This window comes from Aphidius gifuensis, linkage group LG5, assembly GCF_014905175.1.
Source record: "Aphidius gifuensis isolate YNYX2018 linkage group LG5, ASM1490517v1, whole genome shotgun sequence".
Classification (NCBI taxonomy): domain Eukaryota; kingdom Metazoa; phylum Arthropoda; class Insecta; order Hymenoptera; family Braconidae; genus Aphidius; species Aphidius gifuensis.
Genome location: NC_057792.1, coordinates 18,575,601 through 18,585,778, shown reverse-complemented (window position 1 = coordinate 18,585,778; position 10,178 = coordinate 18,575,601). Strand labels below are relative to the sequence as shown.

Here is a 10,178-nt window from a genome sequence, read left to right as displayed (position 1 = left end):
ACTAAATGTGCAGGTTTATTTTGATACTACAAAAAAAAAAAGTATATAGACTTAATATTGTATAATAAATGAAAAAAAAAAAAAAAACTATTTGCCTTTTGCGATCGTTGGCGAGCGTTCGCACGTTTTTCAATGTCTCAATATACAAATAATTTTCTATTGAATTTATTTGTATATCATTCAAAAGACATTGTTAAACGTTATTTCAATACTCAACAAAATACATTAAATAATTTTTCAATATAAATAATTATACCATTAATTTGTATAATTAATTTATCGAAAAAAAAAAAATTATTTAAATGTGTTTCGTTTGAGTATCGCCATGCCGATCTAGTTTAAGTTAATCTCTAGTTTCTATCAATTTCTAGCTCTTTTAGAAGACAAAAAAACCTGCACCCTTCTTATATAAATAAATATTTCTTTTCCAAAAAAAAATAGCCTTCTAACCGAATTCATAAATGAAAAAAAAAATAAAAAATCAAACATTCATAATAATTTTATTTTAAAGAGAAAAAAAATCATAAAAATATGACATTTACACAGAAAAAAACACAAACAAATGTATAATTAATATTTAGAATGAAAAAAAAAAATAATAAAAAAAAATAACGTCATTGTAGATAATGTGCCATACTCATTTTATTTATTATTATAATTATTAACAATGACAGAAAAAAATTACAAGACAAAGCACCAAATTGGTTGCATATAAAAAAAAAAAAAAAATTGATGAAATGTACGTTATTGAATGAATAATCATGGGAACATAGCCCCTAAAAATTTTATCTGTAAAACTATCGAAATAATTAAGGGGCAAAAAAAAAAAAAAAAAAATGTACATGAGTAATAAAAATCAAGTGATAAAAAAAATTCGTTAAATAAATAAATTATTTACTTGATTTTAATATATTTTTTTTTTGAATTAAAATATTAATCATTCTTAAGTTTTCCATGAATACGAATTCTATAGATACACGTATAATCTGGATTACCAGAATTAGTATGAAATTTAATTTCAACAATATCATATGATTCATTTGATTGATTTTGAATACTTGAATACTGAACTGGTGAATCACAATTATCATATTTATATTTACCAAATAAAAAACCATTTTTATCATCAACACTACGTAAACCCTGTAATTAATATTATTTTTAATCTACTTGTTTATTTTTTTATAATTTTTTTTCTATTTTAATAAGATTCTTATGATTTACCAAGAATGAAAAATCACGAGGAGCTGTTGAAGTTTCACCAGTTGGAGATATTGAAGAGGATATGTGCTCAAGTGTAAGCCCAGTTATGTAGACACTTGTTATTAACTCAATGACTATGGTACCAGTACTACCCTTGAATGCCCAACATTCACCCAAATTAACACCAGGTTGAATAACATTTTTAGCATTATTTTCTTCATTACAAAAAAATCCAAATATTGATGATAATATATTTGTACATTTAATATAATTTTCAGTATCACGAGTTGATAATATATTACCACCTAATGATTCTAGCGCATAATCAGTAAGACCAGTTTTATCAGCATCATATTTTTCAATTTCATGTTTAATTATTTCTCGTATATTTGAATCATCTATTAATAATTAATTAATTAGTTTTATCATTACCTATTATTTACATTTTTACATTTTTAATTACCTTTATTTGTATTGTATTTTAATAAAACAGCATCATTGTTTTTGTCACTTGTTACTTTTGATACATCATTTTGCATATTTATTAAATTTTTAACTTCTATCTGTTGATAATATTTTATTAATTAATACCTATTATTATTATTTTCTTTTGATGATTTATTTATAATTAATACCGTTAATGAATTTAAATGATCTCGTACACTTGCTAAATCATTTTTCATTATTCTGATTGTATTATTTGTTGAAAATTTATCACAAATATGAGACACTTTGTTAATAAATACTTGGCTATCTTAAAGAAATAAAGGCACATTTTTTAGAAAAGATGATAATAATGAGATGACTACCGGATAAATTACAGTAACGACACTTTTGACATCCAGTATTCTTGGGATCGTTTTTTTGACAGTTGATTATATTTTAATTGGGTGAATTATTTATGTTAATTTAAATTAATTACATTATTTTATTATTTATTATTACATCTAGACGGACATATTATCACTTTTTTAATTTTCTTCAATAGATAACATAATAAAATTTCATTGAATTAATTTATAAATTTTGTGTATTATATATTTTTAAGGCAGAATGAATTTTAACACTTAGACGGCTTTCAAAGTCGTAATTAGTATACTGTGATTGGGCTTTAACAAGTGAAGCTTTTCCTTCATCAATTTTCTAAGAAAAAAAAACAATAAAATTGATAGTTAAAAATAGATAAGCATATCTATGACGTAATGTAAAAACTTACATTTATTTTACATAAATTATTACCAAGCTCATAAAGAGCAAAAGTACTGACATGTTGATCATCATGGTCATTGGATGGAATACGTTTATTGAGACAATTTTTGAAGCATTTTATTGATGTGATATTGTCATTTAGATAAGTATAACAAGCACCAGAAATTAAACTAGCAAGACCAACCATAGGCTCATCATTACCACAGTTGTTACATTCTAAAAAAAAAGGCAAATTAATTAACAAATGTGCTTTTTTTTAAATATAAAAAATGTATATAGAAACCTGTTATAATATTTTGTAAACAATCATCAGCACATGAACTCATTGCATTCCATAAATAAAGAAGTTCATAAACTAATATTTTATAATAAACACATGAATAAACATCATTATTATGTGGTTTAACTAATTTTGTTAATCTTCGTAATATAAAAGTATCAAGCTGTGTATTTTTACTATTAACAGATATCATTGTTTTAATATAGCTATATAATTTTAATGTAACATCAATTTTACCAATTGAACCAGCACAAACACATGCAATATATGCATAAACACTTTCACACCATCGAGATTCATTTTGTAATCTTGAAAATGCATTATAAGATTCAGTATAATTCAAACAAATAACATGACACCAAGCAACTTCATGAAGACAAAGAAGTCTTATTTCACGTTGTGTTGATACATTCATTGCATGATTATACATTTCCAATGCGGCATTTATGTTTGACTGGAATAAATGTTAAATATTCAATTACAATTATTAGCATTTAAATAAATTGTTTGATGATAATAATAATTACTTTTAAACGTTCAGCTCGACCAGTAAAAAATAGAAATAATGCACTATCATGATATTCATCTTGACATTCATTTAGCAGCTGTTTTGCTGCATCAACTCCACATTTAATATTTGATTCATTGAAAGAACAAAATGGTCTTATTATCGTATGATAACACAACAATGATAGTCTAAAATATAAAAAACAAAATTAATAAATATTAGTGATATTAAAAGCAGATTACTTACGTTGCTAATGGTGCTCGCATGTCTTCACTTAGTCTAGCATACATTAGAGCTGTTAGACCAGCTCGTCTATCACCCTCAAAGCCCAAAAAATGTATGACTTTAAGAAGAGATTGTGGTACAAGACTAACACATAATTGAAATATTCCATATCCAAAACTTACAGCTGACATTAAACGTACAACTTCAGCAGGTTCAACAAAGCTAAAACAAAATAAATTAATATTAATCTAATAAATAATATTAATTATCTATATGTAAACATATAATGTTCATACTTTTCTTCTTTTGAATTTGTCGTATTAGTTAATGAAAATATCATAGACAATGAATTTTTAATTGATGATGTTTTTGATAGTATTGTTGATGCTGTTGTTGTTGATGTTGATGGTGTACTGTTACAAGAATCAATTGACCAATTTGAATTTTTATATTTGTTAAACATAAAATCACCATTAAAACCAGATGGATTAATACCAAATGTACGTTTATAAAGTTGAAATAATTGTAAATATGTTTGTTGATATATTTTCCATGCTTTTCTCATCATCCATCCACCACGTACATAACTTGATACTTCTTGTTGTAAAAATACAAGCATTGCAGCACATACTTGTGTATCAGCTAAGACAATTTGATTTTCTAATTTTTTTCCATAATCATCATGTAATTTATCATTATTAAATACACGATTTTTGACTGTTTTAAACCAGCCAACATCATCAACACATTCACGTTCTGTTTCATTTAATAATTTAACAGCTTCTTCAAGTTTATCATTTTCAAAGGTCATCAAGGCATTCTAAGGATTCGTAAGTATACATTATTAAATTTAATTAATAAACAAATTATTATTTTATTATAATTACCATGAATAACATGTAACATCTTGCTGTTTTAATATGAAAACTATCTGGTCTTTGAGCAAATAATATTTCAGCTTCATCTGGCTTGTTATTTAAAAAAAGTTTTAAACCTTTTTTAGCAAAACACCAGTCTGGTTCTGATGATGCCATTTTAAGTCATCAAAAATATTGATGACATTAATTTTTCATCTGTCTATATATTTTTTTAACACTCTCTTCATTGTTGTATAAATTTATCAATGACAATTGATGTGTCATGAAGAAGGCACAACAGACACTAAAAAAAAAATTTTTTTTGTTATATCTAGACAGTGATAACACACTGCAGTGTAATATACTGTATGTTTTCTTTTTTTTAATCCGCAACATTTTTTTTTTTTCATGATTAGTTATGTATTGATTTAAACATGATGACGTTATTAGATGCATATATATTATTTGTAGGTCAAAATGGCTTATTTATATTTTTAAAAAATGATAAAAAAATATTACTCGTGTATAAATTACATACTCGCGATCATGATAAATTCGCAAGCGCAATGATAACTTATTATGTTATTTCGTTGACGCTTGCGTGATGCTTTTCTAAAGATTTTCATCAAAAAGAACATTATTTCAAACAAATTTCTAGATGTTTCATCTATCAGGACTAGACACGTTGATTACTCAAGACACTTGGACAATTCCATGATGATAAAAAGTGCTACATCATGACCTCTAGAAAGTAAATAAAAAATTTTTAATTTGTATTTTCTTATCAGTTAAATTAAAATACCAAGTCTTTACGTTTTTCTTTTTATCTTTTGTTGAATAAAATATAAAATGCAAATTAACATGAAAAAAATATATATTTATTCATCAAGTATTCTTATTTTTTATCTTTAATTAATATTGATACTGTATTTAGCTGAGAATGATAATGTTTTTTTTTTTACAATTATTTATAAATCGCACATATGTACAATTATTTTTACAAAAATTAATTATACAATTAGCTAATTATTACTATATTTATACAAATTCAATTCCCTCAAATTTTTGATCAGCAATTTTAACATCATTCATGAGTATTGTACCATCAATTGTGAATGCAGTTATATAAGTTTTAGTATTACCTTGAAACTCTTCACTCTTTAATGCAATAATTATTTTATCATCACTACCAGGAAGAAATTTAAAGCTTGAAAATCCACGTACTCCTTGTGAATTATCAATAATCGTTACCTGAATAAAATAAATAAATAAATAATACAATTTAATAATAAATAATATATAAATTTTATATATTTTTCTACCTTGACATTTGAAAAATCATCATCAGCTGTTAATAAAACATTACAACTCATAACTTCATCTTTAGTTTCATTGTATTGTTCTTTGGAGCATCTTCTTGGTAAAAATATCCATTTTTTTAATACATTACTCCATTCACCAGATTCATGTATCATGTAGCCTGGAAATTCAATGCCAATTGCTTGTCTAAGTTTTTTATAATTATCAATCCAATTTAATGATTGTACTTCGCCTCTTGGTGATATTACTTTGACCCACATTGGATCATGATGATTAAATATACCATCAGATGTTGTCCATTCTTTTCCCATACTTCCAACATACAATAAATTATCTTTAACAGTTGCCCATTCTGATTTAAAACCTAAATATAATATACAAAAAATTAATACATCAAATGATTATGATAAATTAGTTAATTTATTTTTATACCTTTTGTTTTTTTACCATCACCATCCATCAATATTATCCATGGATAAGCTGTTTTATTTTCAATATAATAAACAAGACCAGTTCTATCATCAAAACTTAATAATTTACCATTAAATGTAACAAGTTCTGATAATTCCATACCACGCCCTTTCATAGCAAGTGTTGATGATAATTCATAATCATTATTATTTTCCCAATAAATTGATATTTTATTTGATTGTGGTTGCCATGTTAAACTACCTTCTTTTACATAACTTATCCATTTATTTTTATCATTAACTTTTGAGTCAGTATCAAGATCACTTATTAATGATATTTTATATGTTATACCAAGTGCTGTTTTTGTTGATTTTGTTAATGGATAAGTATCATCATATTTGTAATAAGCAAAACATGATGATGCTTGATGTTTTACTGGACAAACAGTATCCAATATTGTTGGATATGTATAATATAATATTGGTAGTAATAATACAATACTAAATATTATTAAAAATTGATTTTGAATTCTTAATGAACCACTACCAACTCTGTATACATGAGGTTTTCTTAATGCTTCTCTCCAATCATGTAATAATGACATTGTATCATTTTTTTTTGTTTTACTATTGCGTCTTTGAACTTGGGTCATTTGACTATTTTTTAAATTACTTTAATGTGTCTTGATGTAACTGACAAATTCAACTGTGAAAAAAAAATATAAAAATCACTCAACAACTGTCTACTTGATGATGATAAATAAAAAAAATAAAAATTAAAACCTCTTATCTAATTTTAATGGGTTTGAATATGAAAGTCATTGTCAGTGATTATATAACAAATATGGATGAAACGTTGAATATTATTGAAATAAATTTATCAATAATTATCAGGACTGATCTTGATTTTTAATCATGTCGACGTCGACATTGGACACATCACATCAACAGTCAACACATTGCAACATATGACTTGAAAAAAAACCTAAAAACATTGCTCTTCTTCAGGTTGCGTTCAGTTTTTTATTATTATTATTTTTTGACGTAAATAAAGACGCTAATTTAGCGCTAGAATTTCAATAAATGAATTGTAAAAAGATAAAAAAAAACATCAATTTTTAATTATTATCATAGCTTAAATTATTATTTATTATAATGAGATATTGATAATTATTGTAGCTTAAATTATTGATTATTATAATCAATTATTAATAATAAATTTATTATAATTTTAATTATTTATATTATTGCGCACAACTCAGTGTCATGCGCAGAAAAATATAAAAAAATATCTGCCTTTTTCAAATCATATATTTAATACTACTAGTATTGAATATTAATATTTAATATAAATAATTAATACTACTAGTATTAAATATATGTTTTTGTATATTTTAATTAAACATTGGATTTGGAACTCCTTTTATTCTTATTTATTAAAAACAGTGTAAAATACCATTAAGATGCCTAGAGATGTGTGCGATATCTTGAAAAAAAAAATATCGATATTTAAAATATCGGCTATTTTTTTTTTCCAGTATCGGACTATTGATAATTGATATACTAATACTCTACACTTTGATTGAATTTTATCATATATATTTTTTCTACCGAAAATTGTACTCACTTATTGCAGTAATATGTCCAAAGGTTTCTCAACAATGCAAGTCTTATTTATCACACAAATAATAATTAATTTTTTTATATTATTATATCCTCTCACTTGTTTTTTTTTTTATTTTTATTCATTAATAATTATTAGTTAATATAAATTATTACCCATTCTATGTAAAGTTTTGAATATTTACAAATATTTATTGTATTATTTATATTATTATTTATATTTCATCTCTGGTGAAAATTTTTCTCTGCCTTTTCTCCATCTTTCTCCGCTTTTTCCACCTTTTTCCGAAAATGATCCATGGTCGGAGAAATGCCGGACAAATTTCTCCGCCTAAAATTTATTCCGACTTTTCTTCATCCAATCTCCACCTTAAATTTATTCCGACCAAGAAGACTAGAAAGAAGGAGAGTCAACTCCGTACATTGGAAATGGGACAAAATATGTCCTGTACCTCGAGCTTCTCAAATTTGCCAATTTGGCGCTGATTGTTCTCAGCCGTACTTATGCGCTAACTATTTTCAATAAATATTGTTATAGCGCATGTTCGTCTAGAATAGCGTACTTTCTCTTTTTTTTTCTTTTCTGTCATATCATATATATATTTTATATCAAATTTATATAAAAGTATGCCGCGAGTTTGTTGTATTAAAAAGTGCTCTACCGGCAAAATCAAAATAAGTAAAACATTTGAAAGTAACTAGATAAAAATAAATATTGATTTATAGAAAAATGGCAATATAATGTGAATTATTTTTTAATTAATCATAATTATTTTATTTCCAGCAATTTCAGTTTTTAAAAATAAAAATATCGGTTAGCAGTTTACTCTTGCCTAGATTGTTGATAAATATTACAATTTTCGTTAATGTTTTGTTTTGAATCTGGAGCTTTACCCAGATTATAAATTTGCAATGATTAAAAGTATTTGCAGTACAAAATTAATAACGTTAAACGTTAATAAGCTTGTTTACAATTTTTAAAGTATTTGAGTTATATTCTCTTAAATTAAAATGTTACAATTCTCAATTTTTTTATAACAGTATTTGTTAATGTTTTGTTTTGAATCCGGAGCTTTACCCAGATTATAAATTTGCAATGATTAAAAGTATTTGCAGTACAAAATTAATAACGTTAAACGTTAATAAGCTTGTTTACAATTTTTAAAGTATTTGAGTTGTATTCTCTTAAATTAAAATGTTACAATTCTCAATTTTTTTATAACAGTATTTGTTAATGTTTTGTTTTGAATCCGGAGCTTTACCCAGATTATAAATTTGCAATGATTAAAAGTATTTCAGTACAAAATTAATAACGTTAAACGTTAATAAGCTTGTTTATAATATTTAAAGTATTGAAGATATTTTCTCTTAAATTAAAATGTTACAATTCTCAATTTTTTTTTTAAATCTGGAGTCTATTGTATAGACTCCGATCATGTATGTACAATTCAATTTGTTATGTTGGATATTAATTATCGCGTGCACAGTCAAATGGTGGTATTGTATCTATCCAGTTAATGATATTTTGTACATCATCTACTACTTTTGGAGTCACACAATATATCCACTCCAATGTTTTTTCACCATATGTTACCTCTACATCCATGTTGGGATATATGATTACATTTGTAGAAGTACTTAAATCAGCTTCATATTTAGCATATATAATGCGATGATTAAAGCCCTGAACACTCACCCACATATTACTTGGAAATTTGATGAGGTCTCCCTTCATCTGGAGTTTTTGAAAAAGTTTTTTTACACGCTTTACTTTTTTTTTCATCTTTATTATGAATTTTATCAGCTAAAAAAAAATAAAACAATTAGTTAATAAACTAACTTTGGAAAAAAAAAATTTTTCAATATTAATTGCAATATATACTTACCTAATATAGTTTTATAGAATCGATGAAAAAATAGATTAACTGAATCCCAAACTAAATCCCTTAGAATTGTTTACAAATATTGTAATATTGATATATATTGTTTTTAACTTTAAAATCGTTTGACACTTGAGATATGGTTATGTTCAATCTCATACATGCAAATACATGCATAGACGAACTTGCGCTATAACAATATTTATTGAAAATAGTTAGCGCATAAGTACGGCTGAGAACAATCAGCGCCAAATTGGCAAATTTGAGAAGCTCGAGGTACAGGACATATTTTGTCCCATTTGGCCTATCCCCCACTACAGGGAGTTGACTCTCCTTCTTTCTAGTCTTCTTGATTCCGACTTTTCTCCAACTGTCTCCAACCTTTTCTCCTCAAAAAGGTGGAAAAAAGTAGAGAAAATATTTCCACCAGCACCCGTATTCACGGGGCAAAATTGTTCTCATTAGGGCTTTTTTTTTCCGCTGATGGCGCTTGACAAAATTTTTTTTATATAGATTTCACATAGAAAAGCTTCACAAACGCCACCATCGGAAAAAAAACGCCCTAATGAGAACATCCTCTGAATACGGGTGCAGGGATTATACATGATACATCAAATTATTATTATAATAACAAATAAATTAAATATCGATGGCAAAAGTCTA

General features: G+C 25.3%; 3 protein-coding genes and 1 long non-coding RNA gene across 5 annotated transcripts; all 4 read right to left on the bottom strand.

Annotated features, from left to right (window-relative positions):
- Positions 1-933: 933 nt before the first annotated feature.
- LOC122856533 (SUN domain-containing protein 2-like) lies at positions 934-1,803 on the bottom strand. The gene is made up of 3 exons (XM_044158207.1): positions 1,667-1,803; positions 1,225-1,601; positions 934-1,143 (listed from the first exon to the last, which is right to left on the bottom strand). Exons 1-3 carry the CDS (start codon positions 1,740-1,742, stop codon positions 934-936), a joined length of 663 nt encoding a protein of 220 aa, XP_044014142.1. The 5' UTR covers positions 1,743-1,803.
- Positions 1,804-2,180: 377 nt separating this feature from the next.
- Positions 2,181-5,009, bottom strand: LOC122858218 (tetratricopeptide repeat protein 39C-like). 2 transcript variants are annotated; one of them, XM_044160970.1, is made up of 8 exons: positions 4,821-5,009; positions 4,313-4,586; positions 3,722-4,245; positions 3,447-3,647; positions 3,220-3,388; positions 2,696-3,146; positions 2,420-2,628; positions 2,181-2,346 (listed from the first exon to the last, which is right to left on the bottom strand). In XM_044160970.1, the coding sequence occupies exons 2-8, from the start codon at positions 4,457-4,459 to the stop codon at positions 2,221-2,223; spliced, it is 1,827 nt and encodes a 608-aa protein (XP_044016905.1). In that variant the 5' UTR covers positions 4,460-4,586; positions 4,821-5,009; the 3' UTR covers positions 2,181-2,220. The 2 variants fall into 2 exon arrangements, with proteins under 2 accessions (XP_044016905.1, XP_044016906.1); XM_044160971.1 differs by having other exon boundaries at positions 2,930-3,146; positions 4,313-5,009.
- A 75-nt stretch (positions 5,010-5,084) lies between these two features.
- Positions 5,085-7,085, bottom strand: LOC122858221 (apyrase). Its single transcript, XM_044160974.1, has 4 exons — positions 6,796-7,085; positions 6,035-6,718; positions 5,605-5,966; positions 5,085-5,533 (listed from the first exon to the last, which is right to left on the bottom strand). Exons 2-4 carry the CDS (start codon positions 6,663-6,665, stop codon positions 5,321-5,323), a joined length of 1,206 nt encoding a protein of 401 aa, XP_044016909.1. The 5' UTR covers positions 6,666-6,718; positions 6,796-7,085; the 3' UTR covers positions 5,085-5,320.
- Positions 7,086-8,383: 1,298 nt separating this feature from the next.
- Positions 8,384-9,868, bottom strand: LOC122858214. Its single transcript, XR_006374287.1, has 2 exons — positions 9,522-9,868; positions 8,384-9,439 (listed from the first exon to the last, which is right to left on the bottom strand). It is a non-coding gene; the product is annotated as an uncharacterized LOC122858214 (long non-coding RNA).
- Between the last annotated feature and the right edge of the window lie 310 nt (positions 9,869-10,178).